We start from the raw sequence: 22265 nt of genomic DNA on the forward strand, positions 1-22265 counted from the left end.
AGTGCTTTGGTTCTACTATCTAGTGCTTAGGGAAAGCACTAAAATTGGCTTAAAGCTCATGAACTAGGACAATAATTTTTTAAAAATATAGGGAGAGCATTAAAATTAGCTTAAAGCCCATGAACCAGGACAATGATTTTTTTAGAAATATAGATAGAGCATTAAAATTAGCTTAAAACTCATGAACTAGGATTGATTTTTTAGAAATGTTGGAGGCAATTAGAATATGACAATGTGGAAGCTATTAAGCAAAAGATGGATAAAATAACTATGGCTGGGAGGATCTACCACTATTATGATCCTCTTAGCAAGATATCATCGATCTTGATAAGGTTAATGAGATAGTGGATGCCAATCCCCTTGGAGAGCTAACTCAATATAAGGTTAATCATCTATGCTTAGCATTGGATAACATTATTTAAGAGAGAAGCCATGCCACTTGGCACTTTATAGCAAAGCAAGCTAGACAAAAAAAAAGACTCAGAATGAGCTTGTTTATATCAAGAATGATGGGGGAAAAGAACTACATCATCAACCTATTGATACCATTGTAGAGGGATGCAAGAAAAGAAGAAGAATGAATCAGGTTTGGTAAATATGGTGCTTGAAGTAACTATTGAGGCTACTTATATGTGTTGATATTAAGGTCACTAATCAAAGGAAGGGGAAGAAACCTAAAGAAATAATGGTAGCAAACAAACGGAATGCATCTAACGAATATGATGAGGGAGCAAGTGGAAACAACAATAATTTAAGTGATGTTAGCATGATTGTAGAGATCACATATCAATCTATAATAATTTCCTTATTAACGTGATCCCATAGTATTTTTTTTTAATATGATGCTATATCATCTTTCTTTGTTAGCATGATTCTATAGTTGTTATTATTATTTTTTTATGAAGTCTATACACTAGTATAAATAACCTCTAGAATATATTGAATGAAATTGTAATAGAGATAATAAAGTCTATTTTCTCTCTCTATCTTTTTCCATTATTTTTTTTTCTTTCGTAAATATTTTAACATAGTATCAAAGCCACCGATCATCTAATGTGCCATTGTCATCTCTTTCATCTTTATTATGGCCATCTTCATTAATCTCTATTTTTCTATAGATCTTCTATTCTTCAATAGATCTGCAGATCATCTATTTTTTGGTAGATTAAGATTAGAAAATCCTTTACTTTTGGATGAATCTATAGCTATTTTTCATTATCTTTTCCTTCTCTTTAAATATTTTTCTATCTTTGGCTCCTTCATTACTTAGTCTGAGGTCTTTTGCCTTCTCTTTGGGTATTTTTTTGCCTCTAAATCCTTTATTGTTTAGTTTAAAGTCTGTTCCTTCTTTTTGAATGTCTTTCTGCCTCCATCACTTTCATCGCTCAGTTTAAGATCTTTGTCTTCTTTTTAGGCTTTTCTTTGCCTCTGGCTCTCTCGCCACTTAGTTTGAGATTTTTTTTTAAAGCATTTTTCTACCTCTAGCTTTTTCACACATAGTTTGAAGTATTTTTCTTCTCTTTGGATGTTTTTCTGTCTTTCACTTCTTTGCTGTCTAATTTGAAGTCACTTGCTTCTTTTTGGATATTTCCTATCTTTAGCTCCTTCATTGCCTAATTTGAGATTTTTTTTTTCTATAGCATTTTTGTCTACAAAAGTCATCAATCTTCAACTGTCTTCTATTTAAGAGCCAGCATTCCCTACTATGATATTTTTTTTCATAAAAATCATCGGCCTTTGATTGTCTTTATTTTGAGCATTATTCTTTTTTTTATGTATTTTTGTCTATGAAGATCATCAGCCTTCAACTACCTTCTTTTCGATTGTCAGACTTCTATTTTATCACTACAAGAAAAGTGAGTTTTTACGATAAATTTATTTACGATGAAAATATTTTCATCGTAAATAAGTATATTAATGATGAAAAATAATTTTTATCATAATAATTAAATATTTATGATGTAAATAATTTTTCATCATAAATAGCTCAATATTTATGATTAAAAAAAATATCATCATAAATACAAGTTATTTACGATGAAAATAATTATCATAAATAATAAAATATTTATTTTAATTTAATATTTTCAAATATTCTCGATGAATATATTTTTATCGTAAATAATATTAGTATGTGCGATGAATATTAACTTTTTATCATAAATATTAATTATTTATGATGAAAATTTTTTATCATGAATATTTGAAGGAAAATAAAAAATTAAAAAATTAAAAATTATAGAATATTTATGACAAAAAAATTACGTTGCAAATATGGAAGTATTGACTATGAAAATGGTATTTTCATTGCAAATAGCTAATTATTTATGATAAATATTTTTATTATTAATATATAAAAAATTCAAACATATTAAAAATTCAAAAGCCATAGATTATTAGTGACTAAAATATTATGTCACAAATATGAGAGTATTGACGATGAAAAAAGTATTTTCATTGCAAATAGTAAATTATTTATGATGAATATTTTTCATCACTAATATATGAAAAAATTCAAACATATTAAAAATTCAAAAGCCATAGATTATTAGTGACTAAAATATTATGTTGCAAATATGAGAGTATTAATGATGAAAAAAGTATTTTCATCATAAATCATAAATTATTTATGATAAAAATTATTTATCGCTAATACATGAAAGAATTCAAATATATTAAAAATTTAAAAGTCATAGATTATTAGTGACTAAAATATTACATCATAAAAATATATTTATTTGTGATGAAATATATTTTCCATTGCCACTACTCACCTATTTACGATAAAATTTTTTAGTCATAAATAATTATAAAATAAAAAATTAAAATAAATTATAAATTATTTACGATAAAAATATATCCATCGCTAATAATTCAATTATTAGCGATGAAAAAATATTTTCCATCGCCAATAAGCATGTTTTAAAAATTTAAAATAAAATATAATTTACGACAGAAACTATTCATCATAAATAATGAACTATTTACAATGATAATTCATTTTATGGTTGTAAATCATCAATTATTTATGACGTAAATTTTTTATCACTAATATTTAAAAAAATAAAAAATTTTAAATTTTAAAAAACTAAATTATTAGCGACGGATATGCAGCTTTCTATCATTAAAAAATATTTAATGATGAAAAATTTTATCACTAATATTTTAAAAATTTTAAAAATTTAAAAAAACTTTCATATTGAAAGATATATATTATTATAATAAATTTTTTTATATTTATAAAAAATTATAAGATTATTTTAAAAAATATTATGTACAAAATAAAGTTACGTAGAATATTAAGATATTATATATAATTAAAAGGCATGTGAAAAGTCATAGCCTATGAAGATTATGTTGTCGTAAATATTGGGGCATGGAAGGTCGACGGATGGTCCTAGAATAAAGATGATGGTAAATATAGAGGATGGTAGAGTTGCACCATTGGGTGTCTGCATTATTAAGTATATATACATCATGGTAAATTTGAGTCTGTCTCAGACTCAAATATGGCAGCATGCAAGAGGAGGAGTACACTCATAGGTTGACAATTAGATTTTGATTCTTTTATATATTTTATTACAGTATTGTTTAATTATCCTCTATATTTTTTATCCTCTTTAAGTATCTACGTAGAGTGCATTGCATACAAGCAAATAGTATTGAACATGTTAATGGGATGCATAAGGCCACGTTGGCTAAGTTTTTTATACTTTTTTCATGATAGCCCATTGGGTACCAGAGTTCATGCTTCCTGCATGATCCAATCTACATCCAGTCAGAATTGCTACTCCTTTTTCTTTAGTAAAATCACTTTGAACCTAAAATTATTTTGAAAAAGATATGTGTATATATATACATATATACATATACACATATATATATACATACACACACACACACACATATATATATATACATATATTATTGCATTATTGTGGCTAAGAGATGAATGAAAATGAATGAAAAAAAATAATATAGAAAATAAGACTTGGTCAAAAGAATTTTTTTTAAAATAAAAAATTATTTTTTATTGATTATTAGTGATGAAAAAAAATTTTATCGCTAATTATATAATTAACGATGAAATTATATACTTTCATCGTAAATAATATTTTCTCGAGGGTGAATTTTTTCAGTGAAAATTTTTTTTTGGTGGAAACTATTAGCGATGAATAATTTTTCCATCGCTAATAATATTATTAGCGACGAAAATTTCTATTTCTTCACAAATATTTTTTTTATTATGATTATTTGTGATGAAAATTTATTATTAGCGACTAAAAGTTGCATCGCTAATACCCCGCGTCCCATCAACTCCCATCAGAAACCCATTTTTCTTCCTCGTTCCCCCCCTCGACGGTAGTCCGGCTTCTTCTCCCCTCCCGTGAGCTTCCTTTTCCCCCCGGTGGCAGTTCGGTTTCTTCTCCCCCTCCGGCGAGCTTCCTCCCCCCGGTGTCCCGCATGCCATGCCTCTGGTTTCCTCCGTCGCCGTTGCCGCCATTGAGGTGAGTCGACTTCATCTTTTTTTTTTTTTGGATGGGTTCGGGCCGGGGATGGAGACGGGGAATGGCCCGGGGCCGGCTTGCTGGGGATGGCACGCCTGGGTCAGAACGGCGGGCCGCGGCCACATTGGGCCTACCGGGGCGGGTCGGGGAGGGGCCGAGGCTGGGGCCGGCAAGCCGGAGCCGGCGACGTCGACTATTCTTTTTTTTTTGGGTGGGTTCGGGCTGGGGATGGAGAACGGCACAGGGCCGGCGTGCCGGGGACGGCGCGCTTGGGCCGGGATGGTGAGCCGCAGCCACGTGGGGCCAGCGGGCTACTGGCTTGCTGGCCGCGGCCATGTGGGGCTGCGTGCCGGGGCCTGCGGGTCGGGACGACGACGGCTGGCCGAGGAGGGGCCGGCGCCGGCGAGCCGGAGCCGGAGTCGGAGCTGGCGACAGCGAGCCGGGATGGGGTCGGGTTGGCAACTGTGTCAGGGCCTGTGGGTCGGGCCGACGACGGTGGGTCGGGGAGGGGCCGTGGTCGGGGCCGGCGAGCTAGAGTCGGAGCCGGCAATGGTGAGCTAGGGTGCGGCTGTGCCAGGGATGGTGGGTCGGGCATGCGTGGCCTGCGGGCTGCGGGGCTTGCGGGCCGGGCATGCATGGGTTGGGGTGGGTCGGGCCTGGGTTGGGGTGGGTCGGGCCTGGATGGGGCCGATCGGGCTGGGTCCAATCGGACTGGCATGGGTCGGGTGGAGTCGGGTCGAGTTGGGCTGGGGTCGGGGACGGCGGAGTCGGGGCAAGGCGGGTCGGGCTGGGTCGGGTCGGGCTGGGGCTGTCGAGTGGAGCCGGATCGGGTCGGGCTGGGATGGGGCGGGTCGGGGATGGTAGGGTCTGGGCCAGGTCGGTTCTGATTTGGGTCGGGATGGGGTAGGTAGGTCGGGCCGGGTCGAGTCGGGCTGGGGCGAGTTGGGTGGAGCCAGGTCAGGTCGGGTGGAGCCGGGGTGGGTCGGGTCGGGTCGGGTCCGATCCACGCCAGGCCAGGCTAGGACAGGTGGGGTTGAGATAGGGCGGGTCAGGTTTGGTCTTCATGAGGATAAAATATGATGCTGAAATTATTATAATTATTGCATATTATTTTTTAATGTTATTGCTAAAGTTAATTAATTATTTGACTAATTATTTTTTCACTAACACAATGCACATTACTGTTACTTGTTACAATTAAATTATTTTATGTGCTATTCTGTATGCTGCTAAAATTATAAATAAAAAAGATATTTCTATTTTAGAGAAAACTCTATTGAAATTTCTGATCAAGAAATTTCAATATGAAGTTATTCCTTTTTGATAAATTAGAAATTCATCTTCGAATGCACGTTCCAAAATGGTACTTAAATTATATTGAGCTGTAGATTCCTGTTCAAGTTTCGATCTTCATCGAGATCAAAACTTGGATGTCCCGTATTCGAATTTTTTGAAAAAATAATAATACTATTGTTGTTAATATTTGATATTTCGTTTCATTATGTGGTATTTAGTAGTTATTTGTCTATTGTTCTCCAAATATATGGTTGATAGGGTGCGTGGGCATCATATCTACATCATATACTTGGAGAACTATGAGGAGATGCTGTCGAAATTTTTATAAAAATGAGATAGAATATTTACTAATAACAATAATAAGATTATTACTTTTCTGAAAGGGATAGGGTCACATATGTTAGTAATGATTTGAAAAGGATAGGATCATGTATTTTTACTTCATAAAGAGATAGGGCCACATATTTTCTGTGTTAATGTTCAGTCTATATGTCTTTTTTAATATGTGTTATTTTGCATGTTCAGTCTGCATATCTGGATCCGGGTCAGGATTTTGGCTGAAATTCAGAACGCGATTCAGTCCGAAATTCAGATCAAGATCCTGAATATCATGAAACTTTTTTTGGTTGTTAATGATTTTATGTTTATTATTAGATGAATATTAACAAAAGTTGGATGAATGCTAGAGGTATTTTTTTACCTGAATATCGAAAAAGAGTTCGAGATTTTATTGATTTTACATGGCATAAGGCTGACAGTGCTAGTCGGATAAAATATCTATATAAGAGATGTATCAATATGGTATACCATCACATAACACTTGTTGAGAAGCATTTGCTACAATATGGTATGGATAAAAAGTATACTTGCTAAATATAGCATGGGGAGGGTGATCCGAATGAGGTAGTGTGCGATGATGATGATACTGAAGATGATAGTGATGCTGATGGACCTGTCGAACATAGTGGTATAGGAGAATTGTTAGATAATTTACATCAAAGTGCTTGTTCGAATGTACGCATGAATACTGCTGCATCTGAAAGCAATTTTGATCATAAACATAATATCCAGCTTGAGATAGAAGGGACTTCTAAACAGTTTGCAAAGTTTGTAAGGGATGCACGAGAGCCACTTTATTCAAATTGTACAAATTTTTCAAGTTAGAGTTTTTGATAAAATTGCTTTATATTAAAACTGTGAACCGATAGAGTTAGAAGTCATTTGATCAAATTTTAACATTGATTAAAGCAGCTCTGCCTGATGGAGAGAGTCTGTCAAAATATATTTTGAAGCAAAAATATACATGCGGAAAATGAGACTTGGCTATACTCCTATACATACCTGCAAAAATAACTGTATATTATTTTATAAGGATAACGAATAAGCAACTGAATGTCCGAATTGCGGTGAGTCTAGATACAAAATCGATAATAGGAAAGAAAAAAAGATATCTCAAAAGATTTTGAGATATTTTTTATTGATTTCAAGACTTCAAAGGTTGTATATGTCCATAAAGACAGCTGAAGAAATGAGATGGTATTATGAGGAGTGGATTCCGAAGAAGAGCATACTTAGCCACCCGACTGACTCTTTAGTGTGGAAAGACTTCGATGCAAAGCATCCATATTTTGTGAGTGACCCACGCAATATCATGGTTGGTCTAGCAACAGATGAATTTAATCTCTTTGACAATATGAGTACCTCTTACAGCATGTGGCCTGTGATGCTAGTTGTATATAATGTGTCATCTTGGAAGTACATGAAAGAACCATTTATTTTTATGTCACTATTGATTTTGGATCCGAAAGTATCAGGTAATGAAATTGATGTATATCTACAACCTTTAATTGATGATCTGAAGGAGTTATGAAAAAATAGGTACAGACATATGATTCTGTGAGTCGAAGTAATTTTAAGTTGCATGCTTTGATTTTATGGATCATAAATAATTTTTTAGCATATAAAAACTTATCTGGATGGAGCACCAAAGGATATCTGGCATGTCCAATATGCAATAGGATGCATCCTCCTTACATTTAAAGCACGGATGAAAAATATATTTCATAGGTCATCGGTGGTTTCTTCCTACTAATCATTCTTGGAGGACCCGTTATAACCAATTCTTTGATGGTAAGTCCGATCGACGTCTGCCACCCAAAGAGTTAAGTGAAGCAAAAATTTTAGAACAACTTGAAGTCATTGAAAATCTCTGATTTAGAAAAATATCAGATACTCGCAAGCGGAAGCGTACTGAAGCTGAGCTGAATTGGACGAAGCGAAGCATCTTTTTTGAACTATCGTATTGGAAGCAGCTACTATTTCGTCATAATCTGGATGTAATACACATTGAAAAGAATATTTATGATAATATCATCGGTACTGTATTGAATATTTCAAAAAAAATAAAAAATGATACAAAAGCTCATCTTGATTTGCAAAAAATGAGAATTCGATCGGAGTTATATTTAGTTCATCGAGGTGAGAGATTTTTTATGCGACCTGCATGTTATTCGCTGTTTGGAGAGGAAAAGAAGAATTTCTGTGGATGGTTCAAAATCATAAAGTTTCTTAATGCATATGCTTCAAACGTATCGTGGTGTGTTGAAAATAACGACGGCAATATCTCTGGCATAAAAAGTCATGACTCCCATGTGATGATGCAACGTTTGCTTTCTGTGATCATGCATGGCTATTTGGGTGGTGATGTTCCAACTGCATTGATTGAGCTGGGAGTGTTCTTTCGAAAACTATGTGATCAAAAATTAAAGATTAACTTATTTAAAAAATTAGAGAAGAATATCGTACTCATTCTTTGTAAGTTAGAAAAAAAATTTTCATCATTTTTTGATGTTATGGTGCATCTGATTGTCCATCTTTCAAAGAAAGCTCTTTTGATCGGATCGGTACATTATCGATGGATGTATCCTATTGAAAGGTAAAGAAGTTATACATATTTATCATATCAATTATAAGATATAAATATATTTTTAAAATTTAAATTTATTTTTGTTTGCAGATTCTTATATACCTTAAAAAAGTATGTACGCAATAAAGCAAGGCTTGAAGGGTCTATAGCAAAAATATATGTAGCTATCGAGTGTCTCACATTCTGCTCGATGTATCTTAATGATATCGAAACAAGATTCAATCATGCAGATCGTAATACAGACCATGAATGGGGTGACAATGAGTCGATGTTGTCTATATTTAAACAAACAATTCGACCTATTGATGCAAGAAAATATGAATTTATGGACGTGAACAAGCTATCCAAGGCATATTTTTATGTTCTAAATAATTATGAAGAAATTAAAAATTTTATTGAGTAAGTATTATCTTACGATACTATTTAATAATCAAAAAAAATTTATATTGGTATAAAATTAAAAATTATAACTTCTTACAGTGAGCACAAGAGTATACTATGTAGAGAGAATAATACGGATGCTGATGATCGACATAGGAGAAAATTTGTAACATGATTTGGTGATCTTGTAAGTTGCATTAGTGATACATTATTTATTTACTTATAAATATTATTATTTCAACCAACATAATTTTTTATCTTATGATGCAGATGAAACATAAGTATTTCAATAAAGAAGCAGGTGCAATCGATGAGTTACATGATTTAGCATGTGATCCCGATCAAAAGATTATTTACTACACATCCTGTATCATTGGAGGAATGAGATTTCACATAAGGAAGCTTGAGATGTAACGATGGACCTAGAATAGTGGAATTACTACAACAAGATATGAGGGAGAAGAAGAGATTGATTATTATGGTGTACTGGTAATATCATAGAACTGAATTATGGATCCAGTAATTCTGTATTTTTATTTCAGTGTGAATGGTGGGATATTAGTAATAAAAAGATCGGGATTTATATTGATTCACAATTTACCAGTATAAATCTTGCATGAACAAGATATCAAAATGAGCCGTATATATTAGCAATTCAAGCGAAACAAGTAATATATTTGAAGGATCTAAAGTATCGAGATAATTGACATGTCGTACAAAAAATAAATCTAGAGATGTATATGACATACCAACTCGATTAGAGATGGATGAAATTTTAGATTTACATGAAGAGAAGCTTTTCAGCAAGAAGAACAAATATTAATCGAGTTTTTGATTGATGAAGAACTTATAACGGCACCTTTGAATAGGGCTGATCTCCCATCCAACGAAGTTGAAGCTGATTTTGTATTTAATCTGGATGAGTCAGAGAGCGATGATCAATTCATAAATGACGATGAGATAAAAGATGATACATATATGATTACTGTGATTCGGACGAGGATCTACACATCAAGGAAGATACGAATATTGATGAGTAGATCTTTATTCTTCGTTCAATTTTGTGTTGCAATAATGGTATGTGATATAATTATATTCATTAGAATATTATTTGATTATTATTATTATTATTTAATATTATATTTATTTACATCTCAATTCCTATAGATATGGCACCAAGAGACAGACGACGATGGTTGCATTCATAGTTACCTGTAGATAGCTCAGAGATTGAGGTGCCTTCACCAATCTCCGTTGCCTCACCGACTCCAGTGTCAGAGGTCCTGCACTAGCAGGTCCCAATGAGTCAAGTACGAGTGAGGTGGATCCCCGTGAGGTGGGTTCCAGTGGTATTAACTATTACACTTTATATATAATAAAATTTGATTCTTTAATTTGGATCATACTAACGATTTATTTATTGTTGTTTTAGGTCAGTCTCCATCGATGGTCAGGCGAGGATGAGGTCCATTAAAGGACCTCTCTTTAGAGCGTTGGAGACACGAGCACCCAAGGCATGTCTCTGGATCGAGATACCGGTCGACTATACCAGACACATTGGGGATGGTGTGAGCCATGGCAAATCGAGCTGGACATCATATGCCACAACTATGCCCCCGTAACATTCTTCGATTTGCGTCACGTTGTCCCAGCTCAGAGAGAGATTTTCTATACCCATTATAGGTAAAATAAATTATATTGTGAATATTTAATTTGCATAGTATTCTTCTAATATTTGTTATTTACAAGGTGTATTTGACATTGTCGATTTTGAGGATGATCGTGTGAGGCGAGCGGTCGATATCCATTTATCTTTGCATTTCAAAGATTATCACCATCACATACATCACATTGGTACTGGATGGTGCAGGCTCATGGGCAGGAGGCAGCGCGGCTGCCGCCCTATGACAGCATCACCATCGACAATTGGACTATCATATACCGGCATTACGAGGATCCGGCATATCAGGTTATACATCTAAACTTTTTTTTAGACTTTAATGACTTAATCATTTATTCTTAAATTAAATTTATTATCTACTAATTTTACTGGTAATTTTATAGAGATGATGTGCCCAGAATGCGACGAACCAAGCGAGACAGATCGTGCCGCATTGTGGGGTTTCAGATCGTTTGCTCGCCACATGGAGCACATGATAGATTTTTTTTAATTTTTAATTAAGATATATTTTTTTAATTATTTAAAATTTTTTTAATTAATTCTCAAATTGCATAGAGATGCTGAGAGTGGAGAGCTTCCTGGTAGAAAAGATATCTACCAGCGGACCCACCAGCGACGGTCTGAGGAGTGGACGACGGCGAGCTAAAAGCTCATCATAAGTTTTTTTAATTATTTTTTTATCCATAATTTATTTTTTATTAAAAAATTAAAATAACTTTAACTTTTATTTTCATGATCGTATGACTGACATGAGATCCCAGTCTATTCCTGAGGACTCGACTGCATCCACAGATGATGAGATCTGTGATTGGATGCTCGGTATGGGATCCTGTTATGTTAGAAGTCTAGGACATGGGATCACTACTCCCTCATCCTCACGATCATCTAGGGCTGAGATCCATTCAGCATGTCAGGCTCAGCTGACAGAGGTGTAGAGGCAGGCTGCCGAGGATCGACAGTGAGCTCAGGAGTTGGCTGCATGCATCGACGACTATCAGTACTTTCAGATTCAGATAATGGAGTGGATGATGCAGATGGAGCAGATGATACAGTTGATGAAGCAGCAGCCGATCGATCCAAGCTCCATCATCGGTCCGAGCTCCGTCGAGCGCTCTCCGTCTCCAGCTCGTTCTTCAGATGTCGATATTTGATGCTTATTGATATTTTTTTTTATTTAAATATCTTATAATTTTAATTTAATATAATAAAATAATAAAATTTATTTATCATTTTATTATGTAAATTTTTTATTTTAATTTTTTTAATTTATAAAAAATATTATACATATAAATTTAAAATATATATTCACAATTTTTTAAAAAAAATATGATTAAATTATTAGTGATGAAATTATTTTTGATGAAATATTCATCATCAAAAATATTTTACTAACATAACTTAATTTATCAATAAATATATAATTAACAGTGACAAATATTTTTCATTGCAAATAATTGTTAGTGATGTAAATTTTTATTGAAAATTATCTTATTTACGATGAAAGTTTTCATCACTAGTATTATTTAATTTTATTTATTTTTTATTAAATTAATAGTGATGAATTATTTTTATTATAAAAAATATTTTTTGTGATGTAAATTTTTCATCGCTAAAACTTTTGAAAATAATAGCAATGAAAATAATTTCATCACTATTAATTTTTTATTTATCACCCATAATTTTTTTCATCGCAAATACCTTTTTTTAGATTAAATTTTTTCAACCAATTTTTTTTTAACGATGAAAAGTATTCATCGCAAATATCTTTTATTAGTGACAATATATTTTTTTTATCATAAAATATTATCAATGATGGGACTATTTGCAATGAAAAATTAGCGATAAAAATTTTATTGCTAATATGTATTAGCGATGAAAATTATTTATTAGTGATGAAAATTTTTCGTCACTAATAACCTATTTTGTTGTAGTGTATGATATTTTTGTGTATAAAAAAAATAATTTTTAAACTCAAATTGGCACATGCAGTACCATCTTGAGTTTGAGGAAGAGTGTTAGCATGATTTTAGGGATTATATATCAGCCTATAATAATTTTCATATTAACATGATCCCATAATATTTTTTTTATTAGTATGGTTCTATGTCATTTTTCTTTGTTAGTATGATTCTGTATCAATTGTTATTATTTTTTTTTTATGGAGTCTATATACTAATATAAATAATCTCTGAAATGCATTGAATGAAATTGAAATAGAGATAATAAAGTCTATATTCTCTCTATCTTTCTCTCTTATTTTTTCTTTTCTTTCATAAATATTTTAACAAGTGATAGTTAGTAGCCCTTCGTGAACTAAAGGAGTTTAGTTATGAACTCGATGATGACCTATTTGAGAGAAATATTGATAGAAATATGGTTAAGGAGGAACTAAGGAAGTGATTGAATAGTTTAGGGTTAATGTAGCATCATTATTAGAGATGCTACTATTAGTGAAAACAAGCTAGAGTCTATTGATGATAGTGATAGTGATTTGAGAAGAATAAACAATGACACTGAGGCTATAGAGATGGAACAATAAATTTTCCTAAATTGAATGAGTGATCTGATTTTAAGAAGCCTATCGAGATTCTTTATGGCATGAAATTTAGTGATCATAAGGTACCTAGGAAATCTTTTAGGCTATAGTCTATTTAGGAGGGCTTTGATTACAAATACAAGAAGAGTGATGGATAGAGAGCCATAATAGTTTGTAAGGACTATGGATTTTGAGTTTTAGTAGTTTGCAAGAAAGACTGTGGATTGACAATATATACATCTTTGATGCAAAGGGAGGATATTTTTCAAATTAAAATATTCCATCCTATATATATAACTCTAGAAAGCAACTCTATAATGATAATGTCAACTTTAAATTTCTAGCGGGGAGATGCTTAGATGGTATCAAGCCTAACAATTAGAGCTCGAAAGGATTCAAGGAGAAGGTTTGGGGGGTTGTGAAGGTTTTTATATCTAAATCATGTTACAAGGCCAAAAGAAAAGCAATTAAGATCATACAAGGAAGCCATTTGGAGCAATATTTCCATCCATGGGAATAATATAAGATGATCAGAAGAACAATACCTAATAGCACAGCATTGTTAAATGTGAAGAGGCTAGATGAAAATAAAAAGGTGATATTTAGAAGGCTATATGTTTGTCTGAATAGTTTTAAAAGGGATTTTTTCTAACTAGTTATTGGTATTAAGCGATGACATCTTAAAGAATCTTGTTTGGGCTAATTTGGGTGGTAGTCAGAAAAGATGATAATGATGACTAATGGGTCATGTACTCTATTACTTAGACAGTTGTTGAAGTAGAGACAGAAAAGAGTTGGACTTAGTTTTTGACATGCGTGCTTATTAATATTGGGTCTGTTGAAAAGCATGACACTACAAGAAATTAGATTATTAGGGATGGCTAAAAGCCGTCGCTAATAATAAAAACATCATTGCTAATAATATTAGGACAAACTCCATTGCTAAAATCCCATCAGTAAAAAGTGCGACATTGAAGCTATGTATTAGCAACGGCGATCTCGCGGTCACTAATAATGCCTATTAGAGATGGCTTTAGCGACGATATTCCATCGCTTATAATATTTTTTTAAATTTCAATTAAAAAATTTTAAAAAATTATTAGCAACGGTGTTTTCATCTCTAATATGCCATTGCTAATAGTACCTTTAGCGATGGAGTTGCCGTCGCAACAGTCATCGCTAATAATTTTTTTTTAATTTTTTTAATGATTTTATATATTAAAATCTATTATAATTTAATTAACAAGCAACATATATTTATGGATATTATAATAATTAAAAATTATAATTATCACCATCATAAATAAAAATTAATATTATATATTATATTAAAATTAAATTATACAAATAATATTGCTCAAATATCAAATACATTACATCAAAGCCGAATAAAATCAATGGATATCCTCCTCCTTCTCCTCTTACTCTCGTACGTCCTCTGCAGTAATAGATGAATAAGAGCCGAATATCCCAGCATCTTATAATGAAAAAAAACAAAATATTATTAATGATTTTAAAATTTAATTAATTAAAATTGTAAAACTAAAGCAATTAATATGCATCAAGCCTAAACCTTTATGGAGGGATATATTTATATAAACCATATGATTCTCAAACAGATTATTCCTACATATTTCATTCGATGATATGGAGCTATAAATACCTCCAGTCAGTATTCCATCGGATGGTTAAGTTGAATTTTAACCTCCTGGGTACTATCTCCCTCCCGCTTGAAGCCTAAATTGATATGGAAGGATATATGTTGATATACTCTTTAATTCTTGAATCGATTATTCATATATATTTTATTCAATAATATGAAGCTATAGACACCCTCGACCTATCTATCAGATTGTTAGATTAAATTTTGACCTCCTGGGGACTCCTCTCTCCTGCCTTAAGCCTAAATCGATATAGAGGGGTATATTTTGATATACTCTTTGATTCTCAAATAAATTATTCTTACATATTTTATTCAATAATACGGATGTATCTATACCTCTATCCATCCATCGAATGAGTAGATTGACTTTTGACCTTTAGATTCTCTTTTTCCAACTCAAGTCTAACTATGTGAAGCTTCTAAATATAAAATTAAAAATAAATAAATAAATTTATTAATACTGCTTGACTTACCTGCTGTGATGGCTGTGGCAATGAGCTCAGCTAATTGCATAGATATTGATCTCAAAGAATCTCAATCACTGTGTTGCAGACGACATCCCAAAAGCTCTAAGATCACTGATGAAAAAGTCTCTGCACGACCTCCACAATATGTGCATCACCCCATATCTGGATCGTTGAGGTCTAAGAGGACATCGAAGATCAGCAAGCCGCTGAAGGATTGAAGCTATGTCCGAACCCTATGACTCAGCTCCTAGTAATCCCTCTAGTAGCCTTGAGCCATCCCTCGAGTCAATGAGGGGTTGAGAGGATGGGTCTTCACCATACCGTGCTACGACGTACTCCACATAATCTGCCTAAAAAAATTAAAAATTTATTAGTACTAATATACATATCATTACATATAAAAATTAATAAATAATCTTTTTAATTACCACCATCCATCTGGATCTAGAATCTAAGTAATCATCGATCCTCCTAGACTAATGCATAGCCTCCCACAACTGCAACTATCTTGGTACATGACCCAGTTGCCATGTCTATAATAAATAAAAAAATCAAATTAATAAAAACTAACATATGACCAACTAAATATGAGATTCATATAAATTTAAAATTTTCCAATTTATTGCAATGACATGTGTACCAACAGAGTCGTTGGTGTGCTTGATCGGATCCTGCTGGACAGTCTGATTCTGTCGGACCCTCTACCATCTATCGAAGTACTCTTCACTACTCCACTGGTCACAGAGGGCCTCCCAAATATCTCTCTACATTTAGTGATTCATGAAAAATTTTCAATCTGATGGTAACTTAAAATTGGAGAACTCAATGGTGGACTGCCTGAGATGGTATAGCCCATCACAGAGCCGACGTGTGACGATCTTCTCGAAGGTCTGACGACCGACCTCCTCATCTTGAGGAGTCTCGAATTGATAGTATAACTGCAAATAAAGGATGGTATATATCGATAAATAGAATATAAATATACATAAATTTAAAAATTAAATACCTTTGACTTATCAGGAACATCTCTCACACAGCATCACGAGCCCCCGATGGTCAACTGGAGAACTCATTCACTGACCCCATCAATCATCGGACGATCCCGATAATGATATGAAATATCTCAGGCTCCCTAAATATCCTACAAAATTAATTTTGAATAATAAATATTGATTATAAAATAGTAAAAATTTTTAAAAAATATTGCTCGAGGATCTAGTACTTACGTGCGACTTTGAATATGCACTAGCTCTCTATCCTCTAGTCAAGTCAGAGGTGCCGCGAGCCAAGTAGATCCTCTAGCACAGCACTGAGGTCAAAGCTAGCTACTGCTCCATGTGACTATGGGATCAATGGTGACCCCACATCGTCCGAACCCGACAGTAGCAAAAGATCATAAAGAATATTATATCAGATAGTAAAATATAAAATAACCTAATGAAGAATTTCTAGTGTTAGATTTTATTCCATGGTGTGGGTGTTGCACAACCATATGAGCTACCCACATAAGAGCTCTCTCCTCAGAAGCTCTATTCTTGGGAGCTCTCTCCTCAGCTAGCACGGCTCCGTCATCTTGGCATACTCATTCTGTATTCTTTGAAAATAAAAATAAATAGATTCACAAATTAATTATACAAATATGACAAGTAATGTAATAATTGAAATGATATAAGACAAGTATAAAAAATAAATAAAACAATTAAAATTATTCAAAAATAGCTTCATCTACCATGGAGCCGACTCCTGCTGTGTGCTAGTCTTCTCCAGTGTGCCAGAGTTGACTCATTTGTCCTTAGGATCGACTCCTTCCTTTCTGGGGTTGACTACTTTTTTTTTCAGATGTTTCGTACCCTTCAGATTCTTCTTCCCATTCCTCCTCTTCCTCCTCTTCTTCCACTTTTTTCACTTCTTTCTCTTCTTCTTCTTCTTCATCTTCTTAGATAGGATGCTCTTTAAAAATAAATTCAGTATGATCTACCTCCTCATGTAGGAGAATTTTTGGAGCATCCAACTCTGCATCTATTAAATGCTGATGAACTGCTAATGTTTCATCCTTTTGAAAATATTCTGATAAATGGAGCTCTTCTTTTTCTTTTTCGAGCTCGTAATAAATGGCTTGAGACTTAACATTATATACAGCCCACTAATCTTTTCTTCCTCTCTTCTTTGATGGAAAAGGAGTATAATACACTTGAACAGCTTGTTGAGCTATCACAAAAGGATTGTTAACATATGCTTTTGATCCATGTTTGATTTCAATAAGTCCGTATCGTGGATCAGCCTTCATATAATTATCGGTATCAGACCATCGATACTTAAACAGAATGACACTATTATCTTCAAAGTAGGTCAATTTGATCACTTCTTCAAAAATTCTATAGTAGTTACTCTCCATCTCTGCCCACCAGCTGTCTTTTATACATACATCACTGTTCATTGTACTCTTATGATATCTATATTACTGTGTATGAAATTTGAAACCAGTTACGTTATAGCTATTATAGAATGTCACGTACTTTGTTAGCTTATAACCTAATGGTTTTAGCTTCTTAGGTATGGATTCACCCCTTGCATGACCTGCATATTATAAAAAAAAAAAATTAAAATAAATAAAATGACAATGGTCACTTACCAGTTGATAGAACTAATTTGCAAAGTCCTATTAGCACTGAGTGAAAATTTCTTCCCACTTATCATCAGGTTGTCCGGTCTTAGCATCTTATCATATTGCCTATACATGCATAAGATAAGTACAGAATGATAAGTGATTAAAGAGTTGAGATTGTGATGGATACTTATTCAATATATGGATGGACTTCCATACAGTTTAGAAAAATATATATTTTTACCTGTCGAATTTCAGTATCAGTTAATATTCGATGAATCTTGTACCCAAATTCATGAGCGGGATAGACTCACCAGATCTATGAGTCAACTCTTATAGGTGTGCCAAAAAAACTACACCCTATCCCATTGAGAGAGTCAGCTTGGGGCTTCTATGAGTGACTCGCCAGTATGCCAGACCTGCGTGCCAATCCCAAAACATGCTAGAGTTGACTTCTTGAGACCAAGAGTTGATTCGACTTTCTTAAACTTATTTTTCTCATAAAATCCATCTCCAAACTTAGTTTTTCTTAGTTCAAATTTCTTCCAAGAGATCTCAAGGCTTATCAAAAGAGTTATCATCCTACATAATCAATCTCAAAGCAAATTTCAAAGATATTAGATCATATTTATACTCTAATATTTTGTAATTATCAAAATCATTTCTTGAGGTCAACATAATGGAAAATGTGATGATCGGTTAATACAAATGAAAATGAAAGAAAGATATCTAGTACAATTTTTTTCTTTCCTCGACTGTTTTGGGTGGCAAAATTATGATAAAGGAAGAAAAATCATGATGGACTGGGTGATTCGGCTGGATTGTGGTAAAGATTAAAAAAACTAAAAATAAAAAAATGAAGAAAGAAAGAAAAAGAAATTAAGTGCGATTTCTTCCTCTTCTAAGCTATTTTGACGGGCAGTATCATAATAAGGAAAGGAAGAAAAATTGGGATGGGTTGGGTGCTTTGGCTGGATCAAGATAAAGATAGAAAAAATAAAATAAAAAACAAGCAAAGAAAGAAAGAAGAAATCAAGTGCGATTTCTTCCTCTCCTCAATTATTTTGGTTGGTAGAATCATGATAAGAAAAAAAAAATCATAGTGGACTGGGTGAATTGGCTGGATCACAGTAAAGATGAAAAAAATAAAAAAAAAAAAGAAAAGAATGAAAGAAAGAAGGAAATAAGAAATTGAGCATGATTCCTTGATAGGATGATTTGGCTGGTAGGATTGCGATCAAGAAAGAAAAGAAAAAAATTGGGGAAAGGGAGACCATGGCCATTGTGAGCATCATCTCTCCATTCCTTTTCTAATGGATTCTCCACCTATAAGCACTAATTTTCTCTATCCATTTCTGAAAAATGGATGGGAGAATATCACAAGATTGTCGATCTTCTCCCCCTATTCATTCTCCTTCTATTAGTTGCTTTAGCCATCAATGTTCTTCTCCTCTTCCCCTCTCTGTCTCTCTCTTTCCTTATCTCTACTTCTTTTTTAGGCGTGCTATGCCCTATTTTGGCTGCCAAATCCATGATTGTAGTACTCGTCAAAGCCTAGGTAAGACTTTGATCTCTTCCCTTGTGCTTTCCTTCACTTGATCCTCCCTTTTGTGGTTGAAATTTGATAATAGATCATTGAAAAATGACCTTAAAACTATTTCCTTATTCTTTTTTCTTCCATCCTTACTTCCCTCCCTAGTAGCTATTTTCGCATCACCATGCTCTTATGACAGGCGTGCTAGTCGAACATGACCATAGTTGGGCCACTATACCCTTCCCCCTCTTTCCTTATTTTAGTAAATGGTACGGGCTCATGCCCCCCATTTTGCTAGAAAGAAGAAAGAAAAAGAAAAAGAGAAAGAGAAAAGAAGAAACCAATCCCATCTATCAGTTGATCTTCCCCCTCTACCTGACTTGTAAATCTCACTTGAAGATCTTATTCTTCTTAATATACCTTGGGGTGACCCTGATTGAGGATCCTAGACCGATATGATGATACTGCTTCGATTGATCTTTTCCTTCTCTTTTCCCTATTTGCATCTAAAACCAAGTTGAGTCTATTATGGGACTTTTAGAACTTCTTATTTCATAATTAGATTTCTAAATAGTGCATATAGATTAATTTATCTTTTAAAATAATCTTTAATAGATGAAGCTGATTTGCCTATTTGATCTAGCAATATCCGGATGAACTAAGATAAGTGAGCTTGATATGAATCTTACTAATTTTGAATTGCTAGTCAATTTCAATAAATAATAAAAATTTAAATTTAAATTATATTGATATTATAAGCTTTGTATTTTTTGAAAAATTTATGATCAAACATATTATTCAAATGATCCATGTTTTTATAGCATTGCTTTATACTACTCATATGTGAATAATTTCTCAATCATAAAAGGTGTATTTTGATACTAAAATAATATATATGATCCAACTATCAATTATAAGTTTTATGAAAATAGTTGAATCACTCTAAACTTATTTAATATCTTATACATGTATGCTTTAAGAAATTATGTTTTAAGAAAATATTACTTAAAGAAATATGATTAGCATTTAGATAGCTATGATCATCTTTATTGGGATCAATCAATATCCTGAAGCTAGCATCCAATGAAAATGGCCCTTTGCTAATGGGTTAAAGTTGGTAATGAAAATGAATGATAAAATCTTATCGATTACGAAATTGACCCTATAACAGGGTATAGTGACCATAGCATGAGAAATTTGTCAGCATTATTTTCAAAAAAAAATAATATGGCTAAATGACAAGTACTTGATGACTATGTTTGTTTTTCATATCGTACTTAAATTTATTTTGACAGACATGCATGATTGATGCAGACATGATTGGATTGCTACAATATAGTTTGTTACATTATTATAACTATAAAATGCTTTATTTTATAGTAAAAGTTATCTTTCAAATGATGCATCAAATCATATAAAATTTATGCTTGATCCAGTAAGATGGTGCATAGTTACTTTCTGAGCTTTATAACTCACCCTCTTTATTTTTTTCAAATGAATAAGTTTGCTAGGAGCATGAAGGGATATATTAAACAATTTGAAGATAATAAGCTACAAAGCAAATAGCAGGCTAATAAATAGTTTATGATTATGAAATAATGAGCTTATAGCTTTGAAGATTTATTCTAGACACTCTATACCCATACCTATTTTCTTAATAAATGAAGGTAAATTTGGTATCATATTTATTGTTATATAATCTTTCATAAAGTTTATCTTTTTGGGCTTCGTATTATTGTGGACAATGTCCATGGTAGCATGGCCATGCCATATTCTAGATTTGGGACGTGATACTTAGTGATATCAGAGCATAGATTTAATCATGGGTAGAAGTTAAAACTAAGTAATGGATAGATAGATCTTGTCTAGATCGGTCTTTTTTCATTAAATAAGAAATAGATGAATTTTCTTAACTCTATTATTCTTGATTGTTATTGGCATGTATGATAGGCAAAAGAATATAACCTTCAAAGAGGAGGAAGTCTTAGCCAACTTTGCTATTAGAAAAAAAGAAGCTAGAGTGGCTGCGAGGGGAGATGCTGACCAACTGATTGAGCAAGCTTCTAGCACTCCGATTGCTCAGGCTAATATTGCTGAAGTATGCCAGATAGTGTATCAACTGCTCCAGTAGCAGCAGCAGCACCTTCTGATAGCTCTTAGACCTCCTTATCCTTCTAAATCCTACTACGAAAGATTTAGGAAGCTCAACCCACCTCTTTTCGAGGGTGAAGCTAATCCATCAGCAGTTGAGATATGGATTCATAAGATAGAGATGATGTTTGATGCACTCCAATTTTCTGAAGATACAGAGAAGAGGTTGTGACTCGAACTCAAAAATTCACTAGGATGGTACTCTATGATTTGGCAATAGATTGTGTGTACTAAGAGATCTAGAGTTGAAGAAAGAAATTTAATTTGGAGGAAACTCATAGATCTTGTTTATCTGTTCATGATGCTAGTAGCACAAAGATATGCAAGGATTTAAGAAAGCATGTTTGGTGGAATGGTATAAAAAGAGAAATAGATAGATTTCTGGCTTAGTGCCTAACATGTCAATAGGTGAAAGCCGAATATCAAAGACCTGTAGGATTGTTAGAGCCATTAGAAATACTGGAATGGAAATAGGAACGTATCACCATGGATTTTGTCTATAGGCTTTTGAGAATAA

General features: G+C 33.3%; 1 protein-coding gene across 1 annotated transcript in view; it reads left to right on the plus strand.

Annotated features, from left to right (window-relative positions):
- Window positions 1-11699: 11699 nt before the first annotated feature.
- The window catches only part of LOC105049491 (L-type lectin-domain containing receptor kinase IX.1-like), a 34445-nt gene continuing 23879 nt past the window's right edge, over window positions 11700-22265 (plus strand). The window contains 1 exon segment of the mRNA XM_010929148.2: window positions 11700-11931. Coding sequence (XP_010927450.2) covers window positions 11700-11931 — 232 coding nt within the window.

The sequence above is a fragment of the Elaeis guineensis genome, chromosome 8 (genome assembly GCF_000442705.2).
Source record: "Elaeis guineensis isolate ETL-2024a chromosome 8, EG11, whole genome shotgun sequence".
Classification (NCBI taxonomy): Eukaryota; Viridiplantae; Streptophyta; class Magnoliopsida; order Arecales; family Arecaceae; genus Elaeis; species Elaeis guineensis.